The following is a 15,939-nucleotide window of genomic DNA, read 5'->3' on the forward strand; positions in this document are numbered from 1 at the left end:
GCAGAGCAGAGCCAACGTAAATAAACGCCGGTGCCGTTGCCGCTGCCGCTGCCGCTAACGCTGCTGACGCCGCTGCTGTTGCCGCCGATGCTGTTGCCATTTGTTACAACAAACATTACAACACTTGGGCAACAAAAATAAGACACACAAATCGAAAAAAAAAACACTAAAATGCAACATTTATTTTACATACCATTACGAAAAAAGAAAACCACCAACAAAAAGACGACTTTCAGGCCAAAGTGCCGTGCCTCAACCCGCAGCAGAGGCAGCGCAGCTGACGTCGGCAGCTGCAACAATGCACTTCTATTAATTAAAAACACTGTGCAACAAAATTAAACTTTTGCTTTTGCATTAGTGGTTTCAACCGCAAAACTGCTTTCAATGCCTTCTAAATATCATATCGTATTTGTTGTAAAATCATCCTAATTCATTAGGTCTTTCGATTCGCTCGATGTTATTAAATTGCATAGTCACCCTAACTGTGTGCACGATGATGCACGTCTTCTTTAATCTCTGGTTCTGCGGATACATTGATTCCATTGACCGGTTGGACAAAAAGGAAACGAAACTGTAAAGAAGGGTTTATGTTTTTTCTGTTAGTTAACAGTAGATGGAAGGGGATCTCGATCTCCAGGCCTTTCCAATCATCCAATATATAGATTTCGATAACAATAACATGCCTTTTAGTATAGTTCAATCTGCCGTAGAGCGAACAACGAAATACGAAAACATAATTGGTTTTTTTATTTATTAATTATACAACTAACACAACAACACGATGAAGAAAAATTATCTAGTGGTTGCTGGCATCGGCTGTCTAATTAGCGTAAGTTTTCCGTTCAAAGCCATTCGCATGTATCCAAAACGGTTTATAATTCCAGGTGATGCCTTTTATTGTGCATGCTATGCCCCCTCTCCTGAGTGGTAAAAACAACACCAACAACAGCCTGGACAAGTCTGGATCACACGTACGAACCCAGTCGTGGGTTTCCAACGCCATCCAACTGGAAATGATGTCAACCAAATCCACGGGGGGGACAGCCAGAGATCTGGTGGTGGCCTCCAATATCTCTGGATATGGTGGACAAACAAATAATACCGAGTCTGACGATTGGATCATTCGACTATTTCCTGCAGCTTTCCAGGAGGACCATCAATCAGGCACGAAGTTGCCTGCAGTTCGTGCAGCCTTCCAGACGGACCATCAATCACCGACCACGAGGTTACCTGAACCCCACACTATTAAGAAACCTGGCCAAAGAGTTGGGCCCAAAAATGACGGTCATACCAGTACTAGTACCAATAATATTACGAGAACTAGTATTAGTCAGAAAGAAACTGACGCTAAAATAGCTCCTGATGCTGTCACAAAAATTTTTAGGATTGAGGAAACCACCGACAGTTGGCCAGTGAATCCTTGGGGCGGCCTTAATTTCAAGGACCTTTTAAAAGGCCCCCCACAAAAACAAAAAAGGTCCAGAACAAAAGCTCCCACATGGGCACCAGGCGACATGGGCGTTTACTCGACTATTTATTGGTGGTATCCCGTTCTAACCGATAACCCCAACTGGAAATATATACCAGACCGTGTCGGGGTTAGTCAGGTATGCCGGGGCAAATCCACCCTCTACAACGTGCCCAAAGTATACGACTGGCTAAAGGTGCGAGTCCGCAATCGGTCGTTTGGCGAACGACCCATCTTTATGCCACTCAGAAAGGAGCTCTATACGTTTGGCTTGTCTGAGATGTGCCACACCAACGATACGAAAGAGTGGTCCGACTACATTAACTGCGCCATTATGCGGAACATGCGGATGGAGTACATGATACCAAAGTATCCGTTGCACCAGATCAGCTATTTTTATCCCGCATACCACGGAATTACCGTGCACCGACAGGGGCATTTCTCCACACACGCACCAGGTTTTGGTGGCAAATAAGTACATACATATATGCCAATGGTTGGTGTTGTTACATTGTTACAAATATACATAAATAGTTAAATACGTATGATGTTGTTTATTATTATTTATATTTTTATTGTGGATTTACCACCGATGGGAGAATCTCACCTCCATAAAGGATATACAGGCTACAAAAAAGGACTCAACCAGGTGCTGGGAAGGCACAGCAAGTGGCGGCACAGAATATTCTTGCAATGGTCGTCGGATTATTGGGGCTTTTGTGGGGGCCCATTCCAATTCCAAAAACCCCAAGGACGTAGACACTTTAATAGCACTGGATACAGCAAAGGAATCATATGCATTTCCTTCAGCAAACGAAACTCACGTGGAAGCATTCACAGAAGCATAATTTCTTTACTTTTTGTTCTTTATTTAAATTTTGTGTATTCATTATAATTATATTGTACAATTTGTTTTATTTTGTTCGTTTGTCATTCTCAAGTTGGACATTTGCCTCTCACACGATCCATGGAGTGCGTACCACTTGTTCTCAGTTTCAGTTTCAGTTTGATTTTCACTTTTTTTTGTTGGTTTTTTGCTTTTCTATTTTTCGCGGAATCGTTTCCAACAGTAACAAAAAATAAATTATTGGCTTTTAAAATATATGTGTATGTGTTTGTATACAATATATAGAAAGAGAATAGAACTTAGGGGTTACATTAAACTAAACATAAAGATTTATAACATTCCGGCAAGATTTTCGATTGTTCTTCATCATTTCATATCATATCGTATCGTATCATATCATATCATATCATCTGATCGCGTATCATTTAATATAATATTGTATAATCTTGAATAGAGTACAGTACGCTTAGAATTAAGTGCTAAAGCTAAAAAAAAAATTGTGATGTACAACACCTCGACTGTCGTGGGCAAAAGACGGGAATTCGAATTCCGATTGCGATTCCGATTACCCTGTAAACTCCCATAAACAGTCAAAGTCAAAGAAGTAGAAAGGGCTGGAGGAGGGTGGACGAGGGACGAGGGACGAGGGTGAGGGTGAGGGAGTAGAGTACAAATAGCAGTAGCAATGGAAGTGGAAGGGGGATTACAATTAATAAACAAATAATAATAATATTGAGCATTGAACGCGTACTGTTCAGAGTGGTAGCAATCGATGCGGAGTATTCGAGGCACCAGGCAGGTCGGGTCTCGATCGATCTCTCGCAGAGCCTCCTGCCTGGATTGCGCCTAGATTGGATTGTACGCAAAACATTTCGTTAATTAAATTAAACTGTTAATTATGGCAAACAAAGATTGTAAACGCATTCATGCTATGCGATATGCTATTCCTACATACATATGTATATATATGTACATATGTCTGTCTGTATGTATACATATATATATCTGTAACTGTGTATCTCTTTATATATAATCGAATGTCGGTTATTGCATGGTGCTACAATCGGATCTTGCTTTCTTCCATTCTTGAGTTTTGAATCAACTTTCACGAGTTTCTCGAGATTGTTTTTTTTTTCTTTTTAGATATTTTTGTTTGTTTTACAACAAATGCAAAAAAAAAATTTGCTTCAACGTTTTTTTGTTGTTTGTTTTTTGTGGTTTTGTTTCGATATTGTTTTGCCTTATCTGGGACTTAACTACGATTTTTATCAACATGTTTTATTGCAGAGTGTACTTATCGCTATGTGTATCCCTAAAGTTACGGATAGTTATGCATTCTTTTCTTTTGGACAATGTCAAAGTAATTTTCGCTTCAAATTTCCGTTTATTTTTTTTTCTTTTCTTTCAGAGATCCTAATTATATATAACATAACAGAGTGGGCCGGATAGTAGAGGAAAGGTAACGGGTAACGAGTTACGAGATTTGGAAACAGAAATATAGAACAAACGATTTGTTTTTTGTTTTTTGTTTTGTTCTTGTGTGGTCTTATCCAAAAAAAAATTGTACAATTTATATTCAACAAGTAAACGCTTACGACAAACATACATACATGTATCTCTAGGGTGTGTTTATATATAGAATTAAAGGTTCTAAAAGATAGATTCTGTAACTGTTACTTGCCCTGGACCTAAGGTCTAAGCATAAGCAGGGGTGCGGAAGCGAAACTTATGTGCTACTGGACAGACAGCTTTTGCACTCCATACATATGTACGAGTGTATGTATATCTATATAGACTCGATATATATCAATATATATGGTTCTATATACGCATAAATACACATTACGATTATGATTAGGGCTTAGACAATATTACAATATCTATAAACATAGCGAGAATTTCAAATTTGATCAAAAAAATTTCAGTAATCTCATTGTTGCTAAATCTAAATCGAATTTTATGCATATGTCTATATGTTTATGTATATTTATGTGGTTATGTATATATTGTATTAGCATTTCTATATATCCATCCATTTTTGTAGCAACTTGGATGGGCTCTGGCTCCACATTACAACTACACTACGATTTAGGCTTAGGCTCTATGGAAAATGGCTTATTGAAACAACTTGTGTGTGTGTTGTTGGCAAAAATTGTGTCCATATTTTTGTGTATTGTGAGTGGATGCTCCTGCTACTGGTTGGGCAGCTCCGTCAGCGTCACATCGTACAGATCGTCCTCGATCTGTTGCACCTCCAGCAAGAAGATGTCCTCATTGCAGTAGAACGATATCATATCATCGTCAATTTTCGCAGTAATCCTGCAACGAAAACATTGGCAAATACACACGGTTAGCCCTTGGTTTCGGATAGTTCAGGGATTCGGATAACGATAGAGATCAGTAGGGACAACGACAACACCCATGCAAATACTTGATTGGTTAGCACACGACAAACAGGGTGAGAAGTGCGGGGTTAGATGATCTTTGGGGTAGCGGGGGAGTTCTGATTCCTGGTGCACTTGCACTCTGTGTGTGTGTGTGTGTCTGTGGCTGTGCATGTGTGTGTGTGTGTGCAGTAGCACTCTGATCCGTTAAGACTTGCTACTTACCCCTTCTTGTTTGTGCGATAAATGTTATTTATGCTCGTTGTTGAGATTTTGTATTTGTTTTCAATCTGCAATTGAGAAACGAGAGAAATATGATGTTTTGTTTTTGTCTTTTGTTTGTGTGGATTTTTTGTTGCTGCTCTGCTTCTCTCTAAACTAAACTCAACTAAACGAAAATATTTCTCTTATAACTCGTTTTTCTCTGTGTAATTTTGTTCATTTTGCGTCCAGCCAGTGCCAATCTTTCGAATGATCTGTGTGTGTATAATATCTGCATTTTCTGCCTGATCTGATTGCAGTACAGTTCGTGCTCTTTGTGTGTGGTTTATCGTGTGTGTGGAGGATCGGGATCTTGACTGTGATCCTGTTTTTGGCAGTAGTATACATACACTATATATATAGGCATATTTTGGATGAGATGTTCATTTTTTGATTATGGAATGATTCGGAATTAGTTTCAACTACAAGTTATACAAATTAATATATATATATAGTATATATAGTATATATAGCGATATAGATATTGATGTGACTGATTTTTAGTTGATTTATGCTTTAGTCGATTAGACGTTTGTTTAGAGATTGAACATTTTGGCTCTTCATTTCATAGCTTTTCTTTTGCTTTCTTTTTTGCTTTCTTTTTCGTTTCTTTTTTTCTCTTCTCCACCAATTAGACCAAAATGAACAAAATTACAGAAAAATTTGGTTATAATCAATTAGATTGAGTTTAGTTTGGATCGGGAGCAGGATATATATGTATGTGGGTATGGGGCTCTTGGGGGCGACTGCTTACCGCATTCAGCAGGCCAATTGTGGTGGGGGGAACCACATGCAGCGGGGTGTACACCTCCTCGTTCTCTTGCCGCACGTACAGCATCACGCGCTCCGAGGTTGGCGGGGTCATGCGTCCCCGCTTCATGGGCGGACCGAAGTCGGTCATGGGTGTGCTGGTCATAATGTTCTGGTCCAGTATGTGATCCTTTTTATCGCTGCAGAGGGGGTTAAGAGGAAGATAGAGATAGAGATAGAGATAGACATAGATTAGTTTGGGTCCTTCGCTTAGGGGAGATCCTGGGCGGAGATCATGGATGGACGATTTTTACTCACGTCTGCATGTCGGGCGGAAAGTGATTGTGGAACTTGAGCGTCGGCGTGGCCACCTTCTGGCCGTGGAGCAGGAACGGCGAGGCCCCCTTCAGGTCCGGCGAGTCAGTCTCATGGCCGTAGAAGCTCTGCAAGGGCGAATTCGAGTTGGAGTTGCAGTTCGAGTTCGAGTTCGTATTCGTATTCGTGTGCGTATTCGTATTCGTGTGGATGAATGTCAAGCCAGTCAGGCCCGGCTGACCTACCTTCTCCATGTCCTCGGCGGGCGAGAAGAGCACCGGCGGCTTGGCAAAGTCCTGCATGCCATAGAACTCGGACCGATCTGTCACCGGATGGTAGAGCTCATCCAGCTTCTTTCTGCCGGTGGCCGTCATCTTCCGCTTGGCGGCCCGTCGCTCCTCATCGCGCGTCTTGCGTTCGGCGCCCTGCAATCCCACAAAAAATCAAGTAAATGAGATCCATGAGCATCCATGTGGCATGTGGCATGTTATGGGGTTCCCATCCAGGTGGGTTGCGAAAGTTCGCCCAGGTGCACAGAGCCAGCGTGTAATTAGCAATCAATCAAACGCATGGATGCCACCTTTTTTGATATTTCTTTGCTTATTAATTAAATTCGTGTATGGCTGCAAGTGCCATAAGCTGCCTGCTGGCTGGGGGCTGCCTCCCTGCCACAGTCCCTGCCACTGCCACTGCCCCTGCCGCTGCCGCTGCCGCTGCCTCTCCGTTGCAGTTGCAAAAAGCTGAAAACAAGTTTCCCGCCTGGGGAGCTCTGTTGTCGCACAGAGACAAAGCCGCCACCGCAGCACCAACAAGTGGCAGAGGCACAGACAGAGGCACAGACTCTGCGGACTGCGGCTGGATCGGAGTCCGTATCCGAGTCTGAATCCGAGTCCCAGTCGCAGTCGCAGGCCGTGGAGGCATTTGGCAAAATGGTCTACACCGTTAGGGTCAGAGAGCCGAAAAAAATGGGGGGAAAATTATTATAAAATACTTAGAGATTCCACATAAATATGCATACATAATAAATAATCTGGCGGCGCCTCGAACCATGCAGCAGAGCCAGCACAGCATCGCAGTCGAGTCGGTGTCTGTGTCTGCGTCTGCGGCCCACCTGCCCCATTGAGTATGTTGCTGTTGTTGCTGCTGCCTGATTGCACAGACACACACACATACTCACACTAATAGATACTTTATATATCTGTGTGTGTGTGTGCTTTGAGATATAGTCTGGTGGCTACTTTGTCCGGCCGTGATTGCTGGTTTGCGTGTGCAGGCAGCAGATGCAGCATTCAGCTCGCCTCCTGCCTCCTGCCTACTGCCCCATGTTGCACTTTGCATTTGTAATTAAAAATCAGCAATTGAGCGATGGAAGCCTCCGCCGCTGATGGTGCTGGATGCTTCAGGGGCTGGTGGCACCGGGCAGTGGCAGGAAGTGATATGCGGCAGCAATCTGCTCTCGTCTGCCTCTGCGGCAGCAACTTCTGAATGGCGACCACATTATGCAAGGATGTATACGTCGTCTCCAGTCCACCCCTCCCTCCGATCGGAGTTCTTTCGTCTTGCGCTTATCAAAAACCATTTTAGCCTAGAGCAATGCATTCGATGTACATCATTCGCCCATGTGTGTTGCACGTAAGCATGTGTCTGTGTGTCTGTGTGTGCGGCATGTAAATAACTGTATTTTATTACTTTTATTTTATCTTGGCAAAAATATCGCCAAAGTTGCGCGGCTGCAACGGCCAGCGGACTAAGGCGACGGCGTCTCGAATCGCCCAATGCGGTCAATGTTCGCCTTTTGCCTGGCCTCCTCTACATCCCCATCCCCATCCCCATCCCCATTCCCATCCTCATCCTCGTCTCCAGCTTCTTCTGCCCCATCTTGTGTTTCACCTCGCCTCCTTCCCTTCTTGGGGATGGCTTGCTTGCTGTTAATCGACTTCAAAGTATGGCCAAGACATGGGACACACACACTACCTCTGTGGGCCGCCACTCAGCGCAGAGGCGGTGCAACATTACCATTAACGTTAGCATTAGCATTAGGATTAGCTCAATCATTTCAGGGAAATACGTTAAATATAGAGAGGAATGCTATAGAGCGGATAATGACAGGCGGAAGATCTCCAATAGTTGGATCCAGAATCAGTATTTTGTCACCAGATTCGCCAAAGAAAGAATTGCCCTGGCCAAGAGATCAGAAGAATTGCATCCTTCCAAATGCTATCTAGTGGATCCACAGCTAAATCTATCTGAAAATCAAACCATAAACTCTCTCCAAAAATTAAACCGAACCCCAAAATACAGTTATTCTGAGGGGCGAAGCTTTCATTGGACATGTGCAGAATTTCCCATAATTTCGTATCTTCTGGGGACCAGGACAGGGGCAGGGGCAGGGGCAGGGGCTGGGCGGCCCAAGGCGTGCGTAAAGATCCATAATTGGAGGGCCTGGACCTGGACCTGGACCTGGCCCAAAGGTGCCAAACGATGGAACTGCAACTGAAACTGCAATTGCAGTGAAATCAAAAAACCCACAGAGAAAAGAAAATACGAAATATGGGATGCATATGGGGATTGCGGATGGGGTTGGGGATGGGGGGAGGTAGAGGTATGCCACAAGGAAGGGCACAAAATAACGTGGTACGCGAAATTTAATTGATACATTTACCGATAAACACACGCTGGCTGGCTGGCTGGCTTGCTGGCTTGCTGGCTGGCAAGGGCAAAGGCAAAGGGCTGGCCCCAATGCGAAATATAAGCCCGACGTGATAGCGATACCCCGATTGAGGGTCCAAGTCCCAGCCGTACAGCAGTGCAACAGTGTGGCATACAACAAAAGGCAGTGCCCAGGCCCATGTCCAGTCGGATGAGGGATGGGGGATGGGGGATGGGGAGAGCGACCACGGAGAAGTGTAATGATATGAGAAAATTAAATTGGAAATCCACGAAATGATTTATTAATAAACCCCATCAAGCGAAAAAGTGAAGGGTTCGCATAAGGTAAAGGTAACAGCAGCAGCGGCAGCAGCGGCTGTGGCAGTGGCAGTGGCAGCGAAACAAGGGCATGGATGTGGATGTGGCAGGGAAAGGATGCCGCACTCAAGCGTCAGTATGTGTGTGTGTGTGTGTGTGTGTGTGTTGGGTGTCTCTGTATCTGTGCTGGCCATTTACTTTTGTACGCGTTACGCTTTCCACTAAAGGCTTCGCTGACTGACGGACAGGAGTGTCCGATCCGAGACCGAGCCCCAAGCTATGTCAGCATCGTTGGTGCCCCCAATTCGATAAAAGTCGGATGCGGCAGTAGAAGCAGAAGCAGAAGCAGCGGCATCAGCAGCAAGTGGCAGGCACAGATACACACACGCACACACTGAACCAGCACGTAGGCAGCTTTTAGTTAGCTCATCAACCTGTTGCACGTGGCAGAGGCACAGTCACAGCCACTGCTTCTGTATGCGTAATTATGTGAGCAGGGGGGGCAGTGGGGGCTACGAATGGCAGGGATTGGGAGAGAGACTCTGTTGCGAAATAAAATCACTTACCTTATCGCAGAAGACCTTTATCTGACAGTAGCCCCGGTGGAAGACGGCCGCATCTCTGGGGTCCTCGAATGTGTCGATTTGTACGTGCAGCGGCAGGCCCTGGAACCGAGAGAACGAGAGAGAGAGAAGAAGAGAAACATAAACAGGGATTCGTATTAATATCACACACATTCAAATTGCACTAGCTAGGTGGGGCAGGAGGCAGGGGCAAGCAGGAGACTGCGGGTAGCAGACTGGAGCAACAGCAGCAGCAGCAGCAGCAACCTTGCAACAGCTGCAATTAGCCGTTGTCATTTGGGCTTTGGGGCGTTGCCGGAGCAGTTGGGGCGTGGCCCAGTGATGTTAAACTGCCAACATCCGTTGCATGTGTGTGCAACATATTGTGGCAAGTGCATAATTTGATTTGGCTATTGCCTACACAAATACACATGGAGGCTGCGACTGGGGCTGGGGCTGGGGCTGGGGCTGCCAGCGCTGCTCTACCTTCTTCCAGCGCTCTTTTTCTTTTTTAATGAAAAGCAACGAGACTCCGTCCCAGTCTCCTTCTTCTCCTGCTTTGGCCTGTGTTTCTGTCAATGAAATATCAGACTTAATGTACGCATTACAACCAGAGAAGCCAGGAGGATGCCCGTGCCCATGCCCATGCCCATGCCCCCTCTACGAAGGAGGAGGGGACACGAAGCCAAAGAGAAATCCTCTTCCTACGTAGCCGTTCGTCTGCTGGAGGAGCAGAAACGAAGACGGTGACGGAGATGGAGCTGGAGACAGGGGCAACGCATCTGAGCTGAATGCTGATCTTCTTTTGCTGGCCTGCTCTGCTTCTCTGGCCGCATTGATTCTCCATTAACAAGTTGGCATTAAATTGGTTATTACTTAACCCATCGCTGGCCAACATTCTCGACTCGCCTCGAACTGAATTTCATTTACACAAAAGATGCGACGGACGTGCAGATCGCATCAGTAGCTAATTAATCGATAATTGCTATATCGATTTATGATTACCATATATATCGTTGAGTATTTAATTGAGGCTGGGGCGGTATATTTATACTGAACCGCCAAAGGGTCAAACTAGCCCCCCAAAAAAAAACGAGCTTTCACTTTGTACGAAACTATACAGAGGACCAACAAATTCACAAAAAATGAAGCCTTTTAAGAGTCTTCACCTATCACCCCTTTGTTTTTTTTTTGTTTTCGTTTTGTTGAAGAGTTTTACTCACCTTGACTCCTTTTTGACTGCTGAAATCCGTGCTCAGGCACTGCACCGCAATGTTGATCTGTTTTTAAAGAGAGAGAGAAAAATGCCATAAAATATACAAATGTAAACAATTATGAACATAAAAAGAAATTATCGGATGACAAAAAAAAAAAGACGCTGAAACAAAAACAGCTAAAAATGCTTCGTCCGCTATTAGAAGGCAATTGTTTTCTCTCTATTAAGTCGATGTCCTCTTTATGCCCACGACAGTTTAAAACATTCCAATCCACACAAACACACCCATACCCATACGCATACGCATACGCATACTCTCGAATACGCAGAAAGGGGGGAGAAAAGACAATAACAAGGCAATACTCAGAGGACCATCATCAGGCACCATTCCATCGATGGCGCGGACCAGAGGCCCCTCAGAGCCAAGTAACGAGGCAGAGCCGGGCCAAGTCGAGACTTTGTATCGCATCGCATCCAATTCATTTTTAGTTCGACTTCGATTCAGTGCGTACCGGTGTGCATATATATGCGTGTGTCTGTGTGTGTGTGTGTGTCTCTGAAGGCATTTTAAGCATGCCAGTCCAAGTCCGAGAGTTCGAGTCCAAGTCCGAGTTTGAGTTTGAGTTCGACTCCAGATGAGCCGCGGACGGAGCAGACAGACAGACAGACCCAAAGACGGAGTGAGACAACGAGAGACGGAGACAGACACACGGACGGAGAGACAGTCGGACAATGTGCACGCGTAAAAAAAAAAAGAAAATCCATCAACGCAAAAATACCAAAGGAAACAATCTTAATGGTAAAAGTGCAGCAGTCGCAGAGTTGCAGCCTCCACGGCTACGACGACGTCCACGACGAGACCACGACGAAGATGTGGACGAGCAGTATTTAATGTGAATAATTAGCGGGCGCGTACCATATACGAGGAGACGCATGACAGTGGAGAGCGCAGAGCACAGAGCAGCAGAGAGCAGAGTGCAGCAGCAGCGGCGTGGGGTGGGGAGGGGAGGGGAGCAAACGAAGCACCTGCGTGTCGGTGCGTACGAAAGTTTTGCCGCTGGGAAAGGCATTGCCAACAGAGACGCAAACGCAGACAGAGAGACGAGACGAGACGAAACGAAACGCACACGAATGCAGCTGGCGAGCTGCAGCAGCTAACGGCATAAAACGAAATCGACATTATGCGAAGACGAAACGAGACGAGGCGAGACTCTCTCTCTCCCTCTCTGTCTCTGTGACTCTGACTGCCATTGCGATGTCTTTGGGATTAACATCTCAGCGCGTAAACAATTTGTAAATAAAAAGCTCTATCAAATGATGGCCATGGGAGGGCAAGTGGGAGGGGATAGCCGTGTGTGCCCGTGTGTGGGGAGCGACAGGCGATAGGCGACATGCACTTATGGCCAGCTCCAGTCCCCATCTGCAGACCCCCCCCTCTTTTGGCTCCCTCTCCAAAGTCGGTTAATAACTGCTGACCAATTTGGCAGCCTGGACAGGAGTCACTGAACTTGAGTGGAAATCAATTCAGTTTTGGCATTTGTTTTTCCCCCCGTTTCGGGGAAATTGAGCCCCTCTTTTGGCATTCAACCCGAGCTGGCGGCTAAATGGACAGGTGGGCGGTCGGCGGTAGCCGCAGACAGGAAAAGGAAGGGGGCCTAGGCGTATACGCAATGAGAGGGCTAATACTGCTACCAATGCTACTACTGTTACTACTGGTTGTTTTCTTAGTTAGTTTCTGCTTTCCGACTGGCGCTTGTCGCAATAGAATTGCAAATATTTCCAAACGATTAAAATGCTTGATAATTGCTAAATTAAAACGCGGTGGGAGCCCCGTCGAAATAGCAGTCGCACTAAAAAATACAGATACAGATACACTCGCAGTTCCAGTTAGCTACTGCTGCAATAGTCAGAGCCGGAGACTAGGCTGGGATACTGCTTCAGCCTCCGACTTAGACTCGGACCCAGACTCGGACGCGGCGACTTAGTTCCAAGCATTTGCCTGAGATTGCCGAGTAAGTGATTAAAACTAAGTGTCATAAATAAATAAATGCATAAATTATTCTTTTTGAAAAAAGTACAAGCGGACAGTGAGCGAACTGGGCGGCGGAAAGGGATGGCGCTATGCCGGGCAATGGCGACGGAGACGGTGACGGTGACGGGAACTGTGACGCTTGCTGAATAATTTGCGTTTTGCTTGCAATTGAAAATAAATCAGAAATTAATTCTTAGCACACAGATACTCCGTCTGGCACACATATACACACACACACACACATACAGACGCGTATAGAGAGAGTGAGAGAGGACTTGCGGGCATCTGCTATCTCTGTTTGCCACACGAAAGTGTCGCGCTATGTATTTTTGTTGCTTTTTTTCTTTTTTTTTTTTTAATTGAGGCGGCGCTCGGAGTAAACAAAATGGAAGTACTGGAAAAACACACACACAGATAGAAGTAAACCACTCAAAATTTACAGAGTGTGGACTGCGGAATACCCTGCTCGAGCACCCCTGGCAGAACATACACAAGCAGGGCAAGATACATCTACATTGTCTCTATGAATGTCCTACATTTTGTCGAACTGCAGCATATCCTTGTATACCCTGCACACAGGGTACAGGGTACAAAGGGGAGCACATCCATAACGAGGATTGGCATAGAATTGAGATCTGTGGATCTGCGGAGATCTGAGAGCAGAACTTACCTTGGCGGAGCTCTCCAGCGGATTCCAGTAAACGGCAATGGCATTGTGCGACACTTCCTCGATGCAGCCAACCAGGCCAACCGAGTTCTTCGTATCTGCAAAAGAGGAGCAAAACAAGAAGATGGTTAGTAGGGGACAAAAAGAAGAAGCAAAAACAGATGAAGCAGATGAGGAATCAGAAATGCGGCAAGATGGGGCACACACAGAGGAGGCTCTGGAAAATATGTTTGTATTAACAATTAAGGAAATTTCTGCGCTGCCGTCCAGTGACAAGTGCCTAATGAGTTATGTTTGATGGCCAAGGCACTGCGTGGCAGCAGCGGCAGCAGAAGCATCTGCCACGGATGCTGCTGTTGCTGCAACCAAGATTATCTGCAATCAAACAAACGGAGCGGAGTGGTGCCCCAGCCGCAGTTGCAGTTGCAGCTGAATGCGCGTTTATCAATGTCATAACTCTCCTGGAACGGTGCGGGCCTTTCAATAAAAAGCAACAATTTACTGCTAGAAATACTAGACAATACAAATGGACACTCTGCCACGGAACGCTGCTGGACTTCGCATTGGCTTTGGGTTGGGAATGGGGCTTGCAGTTGGGGCTGGGATTGGGACTGGGATTGGGATTGGGGATGGGGATGGGGCTTCAGTTGGTTATTCGTTTGGTTGGTTTTACGCACCTGCATCCAAGATTCTTTGCTTTACGGAATGCTGGCGACTGTGCCAGAATTGCCAGGCCTTGATCTCATCTTCTGGGCTCTTCTCCTCGCGGAACATGAGCATGATCACACTCTGAAAATATAACGACACAATTAAGGAACACAAATTTTAATTAACCAAAGTAAAATACGAGCTAAGATTGAACAATGATAGACTTTTTTGATAGTTCTTTAGTCCGGGAGTGAATTTGTTTGAACTAAAGTTAGTTAAGAGGATTCCCAAGGATTAAAGCAAAGACAAACAAACTCTCTATCTCTCATTCTCTACGTACAAATCATATTCGAAAAATATCTCTTTTTCAAATACAACCATTTCTCTTTATCCCAAAAACAAGCAGCCAAAAGATTGATCTCTATCTCCAAGGATATGCCATGTCTGTACGCAGAACTCAGCTGTAATCCGTTTATACTATCCCATAGATGGGCACCGTTTCTGCTTGGGTTCTCTGCCTGCTCTCTCTCACTGTTTCTCACTGACATATATACGTTGTGACACTCCACTCACAACTCGTCGGATCGCACCCTACGCCTCAAAAGTCAAAAGGATTAGACCCCGGCGCACAAAAGGACGAATTCGATTTAGCAGAAAAATGTCCAACACATTTTGTATCATCTTTTTGGCTGGCTGCTCCGCTGTTCCACCGTTGTTTTCCCAGCATTTGCATTTTCTCTCTATCATTTATGTGTTTTTATTTTTTAGATTTTGAATAATTAGTTGCTTCTTCCTCTGGGAGGGAGGAAGCGCAGAGATACTGAAACAGTACCCAAAAATCAAGGAGACAATAGCCGGAATGGCGAGCAACCCCTTTGAGGATCGTATCGGATCGGATCATCGTCCTCGTCTTCTAGGAGGAGAAGGAGAAGGAGAAGGAGGTATGGGGTGCACGGCACTGAAAACTGATTACAGCATAAATATTTTTGTGTGTTTTCTTCGGGTCCCCGGGATGTCTTTTACGTTTTTACATATTCATGGGCTAATCAGCTCGTAAATTATACTCGCTTTTTCTTTGGATTTTGTGCTCTTTTTTTCCCCGTTAGAAAAATGGACATCAGACAGCAAGACGATGGGTTATATGCAAATGCCCATACGGTTATATGAAGGTATGTATTTTTTATTCTGTTCGGTTCATTTAGGTTTTCATTTTCGTTTAGGTTTGAAAGTTTTCTTTTTCGGGGAAAAGGGCGCGCTGCTCTAAACAAATAAACTCGTAAATTAATTTTGACACTTTTTTGTCGAGCCTTGCAAAATATGGCACTTTTATGGTAATACGAGATAGAAGGAGAAGGAGATCTGAGATCCGATCTGAGGCAGAGACAGAGACAGAGGCAGAGGCAAGAGAGAGGTGAAGCTCAGAAGTACATATCTCAAGAGATCTTTTCGTTTCATTTGGTTTCGTTTCGTTTCTACAAAGTTTTTTGTTTTTTTGTTTTTGTTGCAAGTTTCCTTCTATGCGTATGCAAATGGCAAAGGCTTTGGCTACGGATTCAGATTCGGATTCAGATTCAGACTCAGATTCCTTCAAATTCAATTGTTGTTTGCTTAACCTCCGCTGCCACTGCCACTTCCCCATCCGCATCCGCATCCACTTCCGAATCTACCGGCATTTCCTCAACCCATTTACCACTTTCCTCAACTGTAACTTTGAGATGTCATTCTTTGGGCTCTCAACGGTTCAGTTTACAATTTGCATTTGCATTTCAGTGCGGCTCGAGGACGCAGACGCAGACGCAGACGTCATTTAAGCTTATCTGA

At 45.0% G+C, this 15,939-nt stretch overlaps 2 protein-coding genes across 11 annotated transcripts in view; one reads left to right on the forward strand and one right to left on the reverse strand.

Annotated features, from left to right (window-relative positions):
• Positions 1–678: 678 nt before the first annotated feature.
• On the forward strand, positions 679–2,011 carry LOC108158208. The gene is made up of 2 exons (XM_017290430.2): positions 679–829; positions 885–2,011. The coding sequence occupies exons 1-2, from the start codon at positions 782–784 to the stop codon at positions 1,941–1,943; spliced, it is 1,107 nt and encodes a 368-aa protein (XP_017145919.1). The 5' UTR covers positions 679–781; the 3' UTR covers positions 1,944–2,011.
• Positions 2,012–2,316: 305 nt separating this feature from the next.
• Positions 2,317–15,939, reverse strand: part of LOC108159549 (protein grainyhead) — a 40,751-nt gene continuing 27,128 nt past the window's right edge. For 6 of the 10 annotated variants that reach the window (XM_017292951.2, XM_017292955.2, XM_033390772.1 and 3 more), the window contains 8 exons: positions 14,148–14,259; positions 13,474–13,568; positions 10,779–10,835; positions 9,559–9,657; positions 6,029–6,450; positions 5,715–5,910; positions 4,925–4,989; positions 2,317–4,634 (listed from right to left, as the gene is read on the reverse strand). In XM_017292951.2, coding sequence (XP_017148440.1) covers positions 4,508–4,634; positions 4,925–4,989; positions 5,715–5,910; positions 6,029–6,450; positions 9,559–9,657; positions 10,779–10,835; positions 13,474–13,568; positions 14,148–14,259 — 1,173 coding nt within the window. In that variant the 3' untranslated portion in view covers positions 2,317–4,507. The remainder of the gene's footprint in view (positions 4,635–4,924; positions 4,990–5,714; positions 5,911–6,028; positions 6,451–9,558; positions 9,658–10,778; positions 10,836–13,473; positions 13,569–14,147; positions 14,260–15,939) is intronic. The other 4 variants (XM_017292952.2, XM_017292957.2, XM_017292954.2 and 1 more) reach the window with 3 other exon arrangements.

Source organism: Drosophila miranda, chromosome 3 (assembly GCF_003369915.1).
Source record: "Drosophila miranda strain MSH22 chromosome 3, D.miranda_PacBio2.1, whole genome shotgun sequence".
NCBI lineage: Eukaryota > Metazoa > Arthropoda > Insecta > Diptera > Drosophilidae > Drosophila > Drosophila miranda.